The 16148-nt window shown below is 37.6% G+C and overlaps 1 protein-coding gene across 2 annotated transcripts in view; it reads left to right on the top strand.

Moving 5' to 3' along the window:
* CDIN1 (CDAN1 interacting nuclease 1) overlaps positions 1-16148 on the top strand; it is a 205721-nt gene that overhangs the window by 80786 nt on the left and 108787 nt on the right. For both annotated transcript variants that reach the window (XM_034994492.1, XM_034994493.1), the window contains exons 6-7: positions 10810-10889; positions 11227-11276. In XM_034994492.1, coding sequence (XP_034850383.1) covers positions 10810-10889; positions 11227-11276 — 130 coding nt within the window. The remainder of the gene's footprint in view (positions 1-10809; positions 10890-11226; positions 11277-16148) is intronic.

Genomic DNA, 16148 nt, shown 5'->3' on the forward strand with positions numbered 1-16148 from the left:
CAAATGTTAAACTAGTGTTTCTGAAACTTTAGAAATTTGGGTACATTTACAGTTTTCCCTATCTACCATTGTACCACATGTACTACTAATAAATACACTATTTTTGCTTGAAAATTTTTAAAGTATCATTTAATTCTATTTTAAAAAGGAAATTATAATTTCACCTTACATTATAAACTAGAATTTCTTGCCATAAATAGAAAGTACTTATAAAAATAATACATAACTGCTAAAGAAAAAAATGTTTTGTGTGCTCAGAAAGTCACTTCATGTGCCTCTGCCCACGTTAAGCACTCTTCTCTTTGGGAGACGTGGCATTTGATGTTGTCAGTATTTAAAGACCCATTGTGTCCTACATCCTCTTAGTCTACATTTTCTGAAAACAATATATATATTTTTAAATTTTCTTTGAAGACATATTCATCTATAATGAGAAAAGTTCAAATGAAGTCAGATCCATTTGACTACCTAAATACTGAGATAACATTAGGGAATATAGGCAGGACTTGGATTTTGAATAGTTTATTGGCAATTCATTCAGCAATTTGTTGAGTAACTATTTTGTGCAGAGCAACCTTGAGGTGTTAACAGAAATATGTCTGCTGGTAAGCAGCTTGCTGAATATCCTGACACAAACAGTTCCTTAGTCTTCCATGTGAACCGTTCTCAAAAGGGGTAATATCGCATTAGCAGATATACAGTATACCTGTGGCATTAAAATTTCATGGGGGGAAATTAGGAAAAAATGTCTAAAAAATCTCCTTCGGTGGGCTATGATGAAAGAAAAGGTTAAGCAAGATTTATGTAGACCAGATAAACATAGGACCATGAAAGCCGAGCTTGAAATCTGAAACCTTCTAGCTTTGGAACTGGTAATATACCTGTAAGAATTATCTCTTATCTTCTTGGGGTAACCACAGGGTGAGCCTAATCCTCCATGGGATAGCCCCCAGATACTTAAAGATAACATTGAGGAAATAGGACATTGTTTTTTCCAAATTGTGCTAAATATTCCTTTTTCCTTCAGGATTTTTTTTTTTTTTAGTAGGTTTATGGTTTCACATCTTGGCATCCTGATCAATCTCCTGTCAACAGATGACAAAGTAATATTTAATCAAGTGCCAAATGACTGGTAGACAATATGAGTTCTCTCCCCAGTATGAGGGAGGGGAGAGCAAATGGATTGGAAACATAAGGGGAAATTCTGCTGGAGGAGATGAGACTTGAACTGGGCTTTGAAGTTTTGGCTGAGGGAAAGTTAAGAAAGAACATTCCAGATTTGGAGGAGAGAATTGGGGGTGGCTGGGTAGGAGGGATGGGATTAAGTGTATTCCTGGCATTAGCCAGGTGCTTAATAACGATCTTTGGCGTGTATGTTTGTGGAATAAGAGTTAATGGTGTATAGTGGCTCTAGATCTACAAATTGCCTGACATAGTCTGATCGGTGTGACTACTCATGCTTTGGAGACCTCTTCCTCTTGTCCTTACATAATACTTTTTTCTTTGATGACTGTAGTCAAAGTTACTTCTTAAACAATTATGTGCTAGTTAGAGAGCAGAATTTAATTTGCCTCTATAAGATTCCCTAATGTTAAAAGATACTACCTATTTAGATTGTCAGATGGGATCAGACTGCTTTAGAGATCAGTCATGTGCAGTGGGATAGCTAGTGGGCTGCCTGGAATTTTTGAGAAATAGTTCCAACTGCAAAGTAAGTAAGCTCCTGGAGGCCACTGGCAATATTGAAAATGTCCGGAAAAGACATTGGCAGGCCAGCTCCCATGGAGATGTAACTTGGGACCTTTCTGACCTTGATGTCCAAAGGCCTTAAACCAGCGTTTGAAGAGAAGATTAAATTCTAGCTGGTATTTTAGGCTTAGCTGTTCTGGAGCTAAGCCTCTGCAGGAGCCACATGAAAAGAGAAGACTTTTGGTGTACTTGGGGAGCAACTGCCTTCCCCCACCAGCTGTCAACTGCACAGATTGTTTTTTCTTCTTGGAGGGAGAACTAGGTTCTAACACCACTGTCTGTCTGCGTATGTATTTCGTTCCAAATGGTCCATCTCGTCTGTATCCCAGTCTCATCCATCTCTCACTTCATTCTTTTTTCTCTCCTGACTGCTGCCATCCAGTACACAGGCAGCACCATGCTGGTTCACCTGTCGTGCTTAAACCTATCTGTGACCTTGGGTTAGGGGTCCCAACTAGATATGGTCTAGTGTTCGTTTCAGCTCAGGTATAACCTGGTCAAAAGGCACTCCTTGCAGTGGGCAGGATTTCCAGGGACCTTAAGCAGCATAGAGGACTCAGCTGCTTATTTGCCGCAGTTCCTTTCAGCAGTAGCGGGCCACTTACTTGAGCTTACACCAAGGAAAGGAAGAGTTATAAAAATGGGTGTGAGAGTCATTGGGGAGAAAGTCTCCACTGCTTGATTGCTGGTGCTTGAAATAAGGGAAAAACCCCTTATAAGGTTATAGACAAGATTTAAAATACAACACCCTCCCGCCATGGAGTGATAGCACCGTAAGGTAATACACACACATGTGTAGAGGACTTCTCCCAGGTTCTTTCCGGAGAACAGATTGCATGGCGCATTGTACACTGACTGCCACAGAGGGCGTGGCAGGGGAGGCAGGTAGGAAGGGAGAATCTGGCATTGTCAGATTACCTCTGACTGTCTCTCCAAGGCTGTGGCCATTACATTGGCAAGAACAGTCCCCCGACTTTATATATATGTGTGTATATATCTCATGAAGTCTTTCTTCTTTTACCCTCTTGACAATAGAAGGTAATAAGTGATGCATGTATGGATAATGCAGTTTCGGGGGGCAGAACAGGTAAGCCACCCTGTGCTCTAAGGACAGGTAGAGCAACAAGGTAACAGCTTCAGCTGCCCAAGTCTGAAACAGCATGTTAAGCGCTCTTCCTGGGTTATTTTATTTCGTCTTCACAACAGGCCTGCAAAGTAAGCACCAGTGTTCTGCTCTTTTACAGATGAGGGGACTAAGGGTCACAGACATGAATTAGCTTGTTGAGAGGACAGAGCTAGTGGGTGGAAGAGTCAGGCCTCCAACCAGGTCTGCCTGATTCTAGGCTCAGCTCGTAACCACTGCTCCATGCTGCCTCTCCCTTTGAAAGTATTAGACAGCATAGCTTTCCAAGTTCACCTTTCTTTTAGAAGGCATGTTTTTCCTCTTTTGAGGAAGATGTAAATAAACATGGTCTTGGGTGACATCTAGGTCATAAGGAACTGTAAAGGGCTGCCTGGTTTTTTGGGTTGTTTGCTCTTGGAACCCATTGCAAGGGGAAGTTCACGCAGACCATAGAGAGGCCCACCTGGAGAGGAATCAAGGCCCTTCACCCACCATTCCCATGGAGGTAGAAGCAAGTGCAGATTTGTCAGACATGTAAGTGAATCGTGATTAAAGTGAACCCTCCAGCACCCAGATAATCCACTCCAGGTAATGTCACACAAAGACAAGCCATCTCCATTAACCTAGCCTAAACTACCAAATCATGAGCATGTTAAGAAATTATTGTTTAAGCCTCCCCCCTCCAAAAAAAAAAAAAAGAAGTTTATATTTGAGAATATAATGGAACTGATTCTCAAACCCACAGAAACTTGGTAAGCTTGATGATTAGCACAGTGCTGTCTGTGACATGGCAGCAGTCTTTGGAGGAGTCAGGGTAACAATTCATTTTCTAGCCACCAGTGACCCTTCTCCCATTCGCTGGCCCAGCCAGACCCTATGCAGCAGGGAGGACTTTGACTCCACTCTACAACCCACTTGCTTTTTGGGCACCTGCCCTTCTCTCTATTGTTTGTGGCTCCAGTTTCTTAGAAGGACCTTCTCTTTATATGTTTAAATAACTTGAAATCCACAAAAATTAACGAGGAAGAGGCTTTCCCTTGAACTTCTTACTAAAAAGCTTCCAAAAATTTTAGCAACATAGCAGAATGAGCTTTTATTGATGGTCCACATTTCCACGACAAAGACATAGAAATGATGGAAAAAAGAAACAAACAGAAATCTTCTAAAATACAAAACCAAGTTCAAACAAAAGGAATTCAATCTCTGGGGGCAAGGAATGAAGAGAGAATGTATATTCAGTTTGGTAAACAGGGACTCTCACTTTGTAGGTCCACAAGAGTTGTTAGCTTTAGGTATGAACATGAGGGGTTGGGGCTGGGATTTTTAGCTCCCTGAAGGGAGTTGGAAGTGAGCCTCCACATACAGCCCAATCCATGAGAAAAGGACTGAGGAAACTCCACTTGGCCTGGAGAAAGTGTCAAGGAAGCTTGCTTCCTGTATATGGTCTTGAGTTGTGGGGTATTTGGAGAGAGAAATTAGAAATAGGCCAGCACCATTTGTGGATTTGGGTCCAAATTTGCGCTCTCGTTTATGCTGCAGGAAGCCCATGTTAAGAAACAAACAATAAAACTGGTCTCTGTAAAACAAACAAACAAACAAAAAAAACTAAACACGAAACTACTCTGTCATGGTTATTTCCACAGTACAGATCAAACAATTCTTGCTGCAATTAAGTTCACAGTAAAAATTTACAAACCAAGTGAGAAAACCACCGTCAGAGGGAAGATAAGTACATAGGCAGGTAGGCAGATAGATAGAGAAATTGCATACCATGAACTGGAAATGAGAAAATGAATATAATAGAGGTTAAATCTATAAGATGATGTTTTAAAACATAAAAATTATATAAACTGATCTAATAAACTAAAAACTAACTAGATAAGTGAAAGAATAGAATATAGTATGAAAAAAGAGCAGACAGATTTGAGAAAGACAATAAAATTTAGAAATGATATAATTATCATTGAAGTTAAAAGCTAATTAGATGAACACTTCATCTAAAACTAATGATGTAAGGTGTGGGGATTAACATAAGAATCAAAAAAATGGTTAAAAAAAAAAAAGAGCAGCAGCCTATAATAGGCATAAAAAAAAAAAAAGAAAAAGCTAATTAGATGAAGGGTGCCTGGGTGGTGCAGTCAGTTGAGAGTCCGACTCTTAATTTCAGCTCAGGTCATGATCTCTAGGTCGTGGGATTGAACCCTGCTTTGGGCTCCACATCAGCACAGAGTCAGCTTGAGATCCTCTCTCGCTCTCCTTCTGCCCCTCCAGCTCGTGTGTGTGTGGGGGTGGGTGGGTGGGTCCCTCTCACTCTCTCTCTCAAGTAAGTAAATAAAATCTTAAAAAAGAAAAACTCATTAGATGAGTGAAGTGTCAGAAGAATTAGAACAAAAGTTAGTGAATTTTAGGATGGCTCTAAGGAAAGCACCTTTAGTATATTACACAAGAGATGAATAGAGAGGAAATATAAATACTTTATAGGAGTAGGAGATATAGGGGGTAGTAATAAGGCCTTCTATTAGATGTCTAATATAAGAGTGCCAGAAGAAGAGAGTGGAGGCCAAAGCTATAGTGGCTCAAAACTTTGCAAACTGGTTAAAGGCATGTATCCTTAGGTTCATCAAACATAGCTAATTCCAAGCAGGCTAAATTAAAAGAGCCATACCCAGGCACCCAGTGATGAAACTGTTGAATATCAAAGAAAAATCTAAAAGGAACCAGAGATAAAAGACAAATTATTTCTATAGGGATTATTATTAGACTGACAGTAGAGTTCTTAGCAATAACAGATGTCAAGAGACAGTGGAATCTTATTTTCAAATGGTTGAAATAAAATGACTTTTAGCTTATAATTCTATACCCAGCTATATTATCATTCTAAAGTGAGAACTAAGTTATTTTCAGGCAAGACAAGACTAAGAGATTTTACTACTCAGTGGTCCCATCTGAAAGAACTAATACATAGGTGCTTTAATAACAAGGATAATGAATCTAAAAGCGGAGAACAGAATTCAGAAAGCAGTACTGAAGGAGAAAATTGGCAAACATGTTCGTAAATCTAAATAAGTATTGAACATTTAAAAAAATAGAAACTATATTAGAGTACTTGAGAACAGAACCAGTTGTGTGTGCTTGTATGTATATATGTATATGGAGAGAGAGAGATTTATTATAAGGAATAGGCTCACACGATTATAGAGGTTGAAAGTCCCAAGTGCTACAGTGGGCAAGCTGGAGACCCAGGAGAGCCAGTGATATAGGTCCAATCCTTTTGAGATCCAGGAGGAGCCAATATTTTAGTTTGAGTCCAGAGGATGTCCCAGATTGAAGGCAGTCAGGCAGAGAAACTAGTCTTTTACTCAGTGTTTTATGTTCTAGTCAGACCTTCATCTGACTGAATGAGACCCATCCACATTGGTGAGGGCAGTCTATTTTACTCCAATTCAGATGTGAATCTTATCCAGAAACACCCTCAGAGACGTATCCAGAATAATGTTTGGTCAAAAGTCTGGGCACCCTGTGGCCCAGTCAAGTTGACATAAAATTAACCATCACAGAAACTAAGAAATTATGTTTACAAACAGGGTGGTTGAGCAAAAATTAGTAGACAGAATAACATGGAGGCTGATAGGGAAGGAGGGGGCTTCCCGATTGGAGTGAGTGAATTCTTAATTCCTTATATAGCTGGCCCTTGAACAACATGGGTCTAAACTGCATGGGTCCACTTATATGTGGATTTTTCTTCTACATACACATACAGTGCAATACTATTTTTATAAACACAGTGCATTAAAAAAATATTAACACAGTGCAGTATTTTCTCTTCCTTTAATAACCTTTTCTTTAGCTTTATTGTAAGAATATAGTATATAATACATATAGCATATAAAATATGTGTTAATCGACTGTTTATGTTATCAGTAAGGCTTCCTGTCAACAGCAGGCTGTTAGTAGTTACGTTTTAGGAAGTCAAAAGTTATATGTGGGATTGTTGACGACCCAGGGGATTGGTGCCCCTAACCCCCATGTTATTAAGGGTCAGCTGTGCTCAGAATTATAAAGAAAATATGATTAGATTAGATATGGGTTCAGTTAAAATTAATTAAAAATTAATAAAAATATAGAAGATTTGGGGCACCTGGGTGGCTCAGTCGGTTGGGCATCCAACTTCTTGATTTCGGCTCAGGTCATGATCTCAGGGTCATGAGATCAAGCCCTATGTTGGGCTCCATGCTCAGTGGGGCGTCTGCTTGAGATTTTCCCTCTCCCTCTGCCCCTACCTTCCCTCTCTTTCTCTCTCTCTCTCTTACTTTCTTTCTCTCTGTCAAATAAATAAATCTTAAGAAAACAAAGAATATAGAATATTTTAATAATACAATTAAAAATCTTGGCCTACTAGACATACCTGAACCCCATACCTCAAAAATAGGAGCTTTAGTATTTTTTAAGACATGTAAAATATTTATAAAAATTGATTGCATATCAGGGGCGCCTGGGTGGCTCAGTCGTTAAGCATCTGCCTTCGGCTCAGGTCATGGTCCCAGGGTCCTGGGATCGAGCCCCGCATTGGGCTCCCTGCTCAGCGGGAAGCCTGCTTCTCCCTCTCCCACTCCCCCTGCTTGTGTTCCCTCTCTCGCTGTATCTCTCTCTGTCAAATAAATAAAATCTTTAAAAAAAAAATTGATTGCATATGAAAACACCAATGGAAGTCAAATAGATACCCTCAAATTAATATAAGCATCACATACTTTGACCAATATGATCAAATTAAAAATTTAAAATAAGTTTTTAAATAACTTATGGATCAAAGATGAAATCGTAATGGAAACTATAAAATATTTATAAATAAATGATAACAACACTTGTAGCATGTAGCTAAAGCAGAATTTAGAGGAAAAATTATAGCCTTAAAAAGTATATGTTGAAATAAAAGATTGAAAATTTAAGTAATAAAGATAGTAAGTTTGTAAAAGAATAATACAACAAATTCAAAGAAGAAATCCAGAAATAATGATGACAAAAGGATGAATTAAATGAAATTGGAAGGAATGAAGCAGTAGAGAAAATCAACAAAACCAAAATTTAGTTCCTTCAAAATACTAGTAAAATGAACCAACCTCTAGAAAGACTGATAAATAAAACAGTTTACACAAATTAATATTAGACTATCTAAAGTAAATTTAATTGAAGATACAGACATTAAGTCAGAGTGGCAGGGGCATGGATGTTTATTATTTTAGGCTCTTGAAATATTTCACAGAAAGCAGATCATAATCTTGGGCATTATGCCTTAGTCCGGGCATTGCCTGTTGCCTCTCTTGCGTAGCATGCTTCAGCAGGGACCAGTTCTCCCCTATGCCTGTGCACACAACTCCAAATGACTAGTGCATTCCTGCTTTGTACCTGCTTGGTAGAAAGCTGACATTCCAGCAGTTGAAGCAGTGACAGAGGTAAACTCTGAAATCAAGAGGATGAATGCCTCTAGCAAAGGTTAGGGAGAACAAGTCTCCTGTCCACATATGGTCAAAAAGATGGATACAACTTGGGCATAGGTAGTAGCTGGCCGTGGACATCTTGCTTATGAAAGGTACTGGCTTCCTTGAGCCCTTCTTATCCCTAGTCATCCCAAGATTATCCAACCGCCTTTCCTTACCTGGTTGATACTTTTCATCCCTTTGGCACTTTTAGCTTCAGAATATGTGTGTAAAATTAAGTTTGCGCTCTGGCTTGATCTGAGACACAGGTATAACCTTGTTGAAGCCCAAGTCCTAAAATCCTCAAACAGAAGGCAGGCACATCCTAGGTCTGTAGCCAAGGCCTCGAAACCCTATTTATTATCATTTTCTTGCTCCAAAAAATGGCAGGTTGCAATAAAAGAAAAAGACATTTTGTTGAGTTTAAAATGAATGTGGACTCGATATATAGTTTTTACTTTTCAGTTTAAAATGATTGACTTGTTCTTGTAAGCTTTCTCTGATTTGAATAGTGTTCTATTCAATATGTTCAGACTATTTTTTAAAAAGTGTGTGGGCTATGATTCTTAATTCTGATAAGCACAGTATTCAAAAATTTATATTGTGAGGAAAATTAGGATGTCATTGGTTTCTTTTTTCTATAATATTTCCTTTGTGACTTCATCTTCTTCTGTTCTAGAGTATTGTCTCTCGTCTATTTTAAAAAGAGCCTTTGGCTGGGGGGCTCCTGGGTGACTCAGTCAGTTGAGCGTCTGCCTTCGGCTCAGGTCATGATCTCAGGGTCCTGGGATCAAGCCCAATTGCATCCGGCTCTCTGCTCAGGGGGGAATCTGCTTCTCCCTCTCACTCTCCCTCTGTGCTCTCTCTAATAAATAAAATAAAATCTTTAAAAAAAAAAAAAGGCCCTTTGATCTATGATTTGCAGTGAGTTATCATATAGTTTGGTTCTTACTATTACTTAAACTTTAACAAAATCAACAACAAAATAGCCGTTGTAGCTATTTACTAGAGACTCACACAAAAACCCTTTAACGAAGTCAGCTCAGATAATATTGTCATTTTCTACAGAAGAAAATAGTGAATCTGAGAGGTGCCATATTCCATAAATTTGCCCTGGTTGCAGAGCTGGTTGTAGACATAGGGCTGGATAGTATTCCTATTCCTCTAGTGATGATGTTCTTGGGATTCCAGATATGTGTTCCACACTTGCAGAACAAACACATAGTTACAAATGGCTAAGTACATAAATGTGGCTATACACATGCAGAATAGGAAATATTTAAAATAAGTGTACTGCATTTTTTCTTTGTGGACTCAGTACAATGCTTAAGTGAAAAAGATGTAATTTCCCTATTTCTTTGCATGGTATTTACTAACATTTATCATATCTGTCACTGATCTTATGGTACTGAACTTGATAAAGAACATAATAATCTTAAAAACAAAAAAACCAAAAGTCATCTCAACATGAATGATGTTGATCCCTGGTCTGTGTTCATTCTATTAACTAGATAATTATCCAATATGCACTTTAATTTGCGTTTGTGTGGATAAACCCTAAGCCATTTTGCTGTATGTTTGGGAATGATTCCACTGGAGGATTGGAAGAATTGATTCCTAGGCAGCACTAGACTTAGCTTTAGTTTAGAGACTTGCCTTCCTCCCGTGCAAAGGAAGAGGAGTTCTGGTCACCTTGGCTTCCACACGCCTACAGAAAAGAGCAGGGCCAGAATCTCTTGCCTCCGTGTGCTAGGTGTGTGATCTGATATAGCATTCTTCATTAAATGCCTCCCCTAGCCTCTTCTGTAGGTTTTCCTGGGGTGAGGTCTGTTTAATTTACAATTGGCTATGAGGAGATGTATTTTGGGACAAAAATTCATATATAAATAAATATATATTTTTTTCTTACTTAAGATTCCCTCAATGGTTAATCAACTTTACCTACTTTCCTTATCTGTGAAATGGACACAGCATTTTATGGCAGTTGATGAGAATTATTTCAGAAATGTTTAGAATTCAGAGATTCTTTCTTGGCTAAAAGTTATTTTTATCAACATCATTGAAGTCTGACCTGCCTTCACTAAGCTCTCCAGATACATATGCTTAATAATAAAATACTTAGCCACAAAAGGTAACTATTTCTTTTCTGATGGTTCTTGCTGTGTTTTTTTCCCCCAAGCGGGCTTTTCCAAAGCTAATATATCTGCAAAGAGACATATGCTTTAGGTCTGTACTTGTTAATTTACCTTGGAAAAATTAGGTCATCTTCAAATCTGGCAGTGTGGCTTATAAACTTGGCAAAATGGTCTAATTAAAAGCTTCTCTTCGATTAAAAAAGGAAAAAATTATTAGAATCGGTAATGTTTTCATTTTCGTGGTTTGTGTACATATAGGTATATGTCACTCCTCATGCTGCACTAAAAGTATGTTGACTGTTAACAGTTCATCTCTTTTCTTCTACAGCCTCCAAGTCTGTTATAAATAGTATGCTACGGGACCCTTCTCAGATTCCAGATGGAGTTCTAGCAAATCAGGTCTATCAGGTATTAATCACAGCTGTCTATTTTCAGTGGCAGTGCTATCTGCCTAGCAGAGTAAAGGATTTTAAACCTCATTTAATTACTGTCATCGTAAACTATCACTGAGGTCAGGGTGCACCATAAATGGCAATGCAATATTTGCGAGAAGAGCATTTCACTTTTTAATAGCTTGCTTTTATAGTGAATAAAAAGCATGTGATTTTTGTTTTCTGTGATTAAATCTTAACAGCCTTTGATAGTTTGTTTTTTTTTTAAGAAACGTAATTACAGCTTTTAGGATACTAGTTCACGGTAACAGTTTTTGTAGTCACCCTAGACCCCTTCTCTGTTTTGTCCCCAGTGCATCGTGAACGACTGCTGTTATGGACCACTGGTGGACTGCATCAAACAGTATCCTTTCCCATAAAATTTTAGGTGCGCAATTGACGAGCTCAGACTCAGTGGAGGAGATGTGTCTAGCTTTAACCTGACATAAAGTTCTTCTTCACAAAACACATTTCATACTCTTCTACTTTACATTCAGTCAGCTGGAGGGTCACTGCAGACCATCCTTTCCTCCAGCTTAAGGAAAATCAGACGGGCCATGGGAAGCTGTCGGTTCGGCAGTTATGTGCACAGGCTTAGCTCAAACTGCTGGGGTTTCAGAGAGTTTAAAGGTACAGAGTCATTGGGCACGTAACTTACTATCTGGGAGTGTGGCTCACCAATCCAATGAACATTTAAAAAAAATAGAACAAATTTCTATTTAAAATGAGCCAAATTCAGTTGAGTTTCCTAGAATAAATTTTGAGCCTGGAGTTCAAGGATGATGTGATTAAAATGCCGCGCAGACCATCACATCTGAAAGGGCAGTAGATTCTTGTTGCTTAAATGCTGATTACAGTCTGCACTACCATTTGCATCCCTAATAAACAACTTTAGAGAAACCAAGCTAATTTATCCATCTGCCATTTGCATCCATAATAAACAACTTTAGAGAAACCAAGCTAATTTTTCCGTCTGGACTGAACTTAAGGCTATGAAAACAGACGTCCAGTCATTCTTCATTAAAGACATTGAGATTACTAAAGAGTTAATGCTTACTTCTTGAAATGGGATTTGAGCCAACAGTCACTACTTCATGAAGGGGCATGTTCTTCATCCATACATTTAGTAGCATTGTGGCAATACTAAGAATTTTGATAATCCTGGGTGGAAAATACTATTTAAAGGGTCAATAACTAGTAATTTTTTTAATGAAAATTATCTTCCACCTGAGTCCACGAGTCTTGCATTTCTTAATGCTGTAACAGCCTTCCTAATAGAGGTTTTGTGAGTGTGGATAGCACTGTGACCAGTGGAGATTCAGTGCTACCAGTCAGGAAGCTTTCTGCTGAAAGCCTTTTTTGTTGGAAGTCAAGTGTTTGTGTGTGTGTGTGTGTGTGTGTGTGTGTGTGTGTGTCTGTTTATCCCACCTTGTTTTCACAAAGGCTTAGAGTCTGTAAAATTTTTGTAACGAAACTCACTCATTTTCTTTTTTATAAAGTTAACCTTTGAAAAATAATCTCTTCACAGAGCCCTCTTGTAAGAATATTCACTACCTAAGTTACAGCCCTTTACATATTTATCCTTCAAGTCAGTTCCCCCAATGTAGTTTAAATTAATAAAATCACAGCACTGTCATAAGCTTGCCTTTTTATTGGACCAAAGTGAAACCATACTTCTATTTTCAGTATAAAATTAATGATAGCATTAAAAATTGTAGGCGTGCCAACCTCATGTTGCTACAGTGATAAAGTTTAGCACATTTGTGTAACAACTAACACCATCTTAGAGTATCTGGGGCGGAATTACATGTTAATTTTAAAGCATATAAAATAGTTAAAAATCAATTTAAAGTTAAGGTTTTAAAAGCATAATGTCTTTTGAAGGATTGCATATTGATTTTAAATATAACTATCTAATTATATATGCATGGACTAAAGTATGAAGTCAACTGCTTTGTAAATGCCAGGAGGCTATTTTTCAGTAATAGTTGAGATGCTTACGGGAAACTAGATTGCTGCATTGCTGGCTAAGAAAATGGCTTGTGAGGTTATTTACAAGTTTTGCCCCATGGTCACTGCCATACATCAATAATAGGTATTATTATAGACAAAGTCTAAGTGTTTTCTGCTTATAGAGCATTATAAATTCTGTTCGGAGTATTTTCTTTACATTTTTGCCATCATTCACTTTCCTTTTTTGGCTATGTTATTGCTAGTAGAATTTAATGTAGTACATGATTTCAATTGATAAAGATAATGATGAATGTCTATAAATTGCATTCACTGACTAGATTATAATTTTGCAGTTCCATTATGCCTATTGCCAGTAAAATTACTGTTTTTATAAGCTTTGTGTTCTAGACCTTGTATTTTATATATGTTTATATCAAGCAAAGAATAATCAAGAAGTATGTCTTTCCCAAATTTCAAATCGGTGATTGCTTTTACCATGCAAAATAAAACAAGCTGGGAAATTTATAGAGAACTGATTTTATTTTTGCATTGAGGTAGTAGCAGTTTCATATAATGTAAATATACTTGCATAGATGTTTCCTAGACTGATCCACAGGAATTACTTTATTTCACACTGAATAAAAATTAGTAGTTTTCCATGTGAGTGAAAATGCTATTTGTATGTTGTTCTGATAATTTAGTAATGTTTACATTGCTTACTGTCGGTAAATTACATCATTTTGTAAGAAAGTACACATTTAGTAAATAGAATTGGTGCAAAATCTTTTTACTCCATTATGAAAATGTTACATGTAGACATTTGTGTAAGTAGAATAAAGGAAATTGGTCATTTACAAATAAGACACCACGAAAAGCACAGTAGCAAAGAGTATATAAATTGTCATTGTGCTTTCTTTTTCTTTTGGTGTCTGCAACATTTTTTCCTGCATAGCCATGTCCATCCACCCCTTCGCTGCCACAAATATAGTCACTGACACAAAAGGTGTGAGAAACCAGCCACCTCAACTTTCCAAAGTGTGACTCCAGGACACAGCTATTACACAAAGACCTACACAGAGAAGCAAGGAAAGATAATGATGCAGGAAGCTTAAAATGCTGTGGGTTTCATTTCTGTACCATCAGTAACCTCAGTTTCATGATTCAACATTTTAGATGTAAATAATTTACAACAATAAAAGTGAGAGCGCATTTATGTGGATTAGAAGTAAATAATTTAGTTCTAACATGTGGGATGCCCCTAATAATGAGAGACTGTAGAGAGATATTCATCAGATATCTTCAGTGGACTCTGCAAATGTGTGAAATTTTGTGATTTGAAAATTTTTGTTCCTTTATTCTGTTTCCAATTAGAAATTAAATAAGCACACCACGTGCATGGTGGGGGGAGGCGACAACAGAAGGAAAAATTGCAATGATGAAGACTTGGGGCTCATTTTGATGGTGGACATGAGTGGCCACATCTCTCGAATTATGATTTAAATGATATTCACCTGTATGTGTTGATAAAGGACAGATAATGCTCTAGGAATTTTTTTAAATAATGCATACATTTTATTTCATTTTAATTGAACTCTTTCAGTGCATAATCAGAATCAGAGAGTCTTTGGTAAGCTGAGGAGTGGTACGACCAGGTTGACATTATCCAATGGAGAATTAGATAATTAATACCAAATGCTTTTGACAGGATCAAAGTACCAGAATAGGATAACGCTCCTTTTCAGATATTGTGCAATCTCATCCTTTTGGAAAATAGAGCAGAATTCCAAGTCCTATTCCTGATTTAATTATTTACCAGCCATGGGACCTTCAGAAAGTTCCTCAGCCTTCTTGAACCTTGCTTTCTGTAATTATAAAAATGGGATTAATAATAGTACTTATTCATGTGGTGGTGGTGAAGGTTAAATAAGATGATAACCCAAGTGGAAATGCAAATCAAAACTACAATGAGATATCATTTCACATCTGTCAGAATGGCTAAAATCAACAACACAAGAAACAAGTGTTGGCGAGGATGTGGAAAAAAAGGAACCCTCTTGCCCTGTTGATGGGAATGCAAATTGGTGCAGCCATGATGGAAGACAGTATGGAGGTTTAAAAATAGGACTACCCTATGATCCAGTGATCTCACTACTGGGCATTTATCCCCAAAATACAAAAACACTAATTCAAAGGGATACATGCACCCCTGTGTTTATATAGCATTATTTACAACAGCCAAGATATGGAAGCAACGCAAGTGTCCATTGATAGCTGGAGGAATAAGACGTGGTGTATGTACACACATACACACACACAAAATGGAATATTGTTCAGCCATAAAAAGAATGAAATCTTGCCATTTACAATGATATGAATGGATCTAGAGAGTATAATGCTAAGTGAAATAAGCCAGTCCAAGACAAGTACCATATTTCATTCATATATGGAATTTAAGAAACAAAAGAGCAACGGAAAAAAAGACAAACCAAGAAACAGACACTTAACTATAGAGAACAGACCAGAAGGGAGGTGGGTAGGAGGATGGGTGAAATAGGTGATGGGGATCATAGAGTGCACTGGTGATGACCACTGGGTAATGTATGGAAGTGTTGAATCACTATATTGTACACCTGAAACTAATATAACACTAAGTATTTTAACTATACTGGAATTAAATTTTTTTTAAAAAAAATTTAAAAAAATGATAGGCTGGGATGGTAGCAGAGGAAGTAATAAAAATTTGGTGAATATTGTATTTAGTTATAAGTTGACACCAACAGGAGTTGCCAATGTATTGAGAGGAGTGTGGGAGAAAGGTAGGAGTTGAGGACTCCTGCATTCTGGTTTGAACAGCATGGGGTTGTCAATAACTAAAATGGTAATGAAGCAAATGGCGTATGCATGTGTGAGCAGCTGAACGTAATGAATCTGTGAAACTATAACAATAAAATAATCAAAGTTTATTGAGGACTTACCAAAAAAAAAAAAGGTGATACCCCAACTGTTTAACACCGAGGCTTTGTGTTACAGTGCTTAAGAAATATTAGCTAGTATCAATTATTTTTACATAATTATTTTAATACGTTTAAAGAAGTTGTATGGAGGTCATACAAAAGGCTTTGTGAACATCATATTCCAATCCTTTGCTTTGCCACACTTGAACCGTATAACTGTGTGCGGATTCTTTTCTAAGCTTTGGTTTCCTCATCTATAAAATAAGGATGATAATAACTAAGGATGAAATAACATACATAGGGCGCCTGGGTGGCTCAGTTGGTTGGGC

This window comes from Mirounga leonina, unplaced genomic scaffold, assembly GCF_011800145.1.
Source record: "Mirounga leonina isolate KUSES-001 unplaced genomic scaffold, KU_Mleo_1.0 Mir_91, whole genome shotgun sequence".
Lineage (NCBI taxonomy): Eukaryota > Metazoa > Chordata > Mammalia > Carnivora > Phocidae > Mirounga > Mirounga leonina.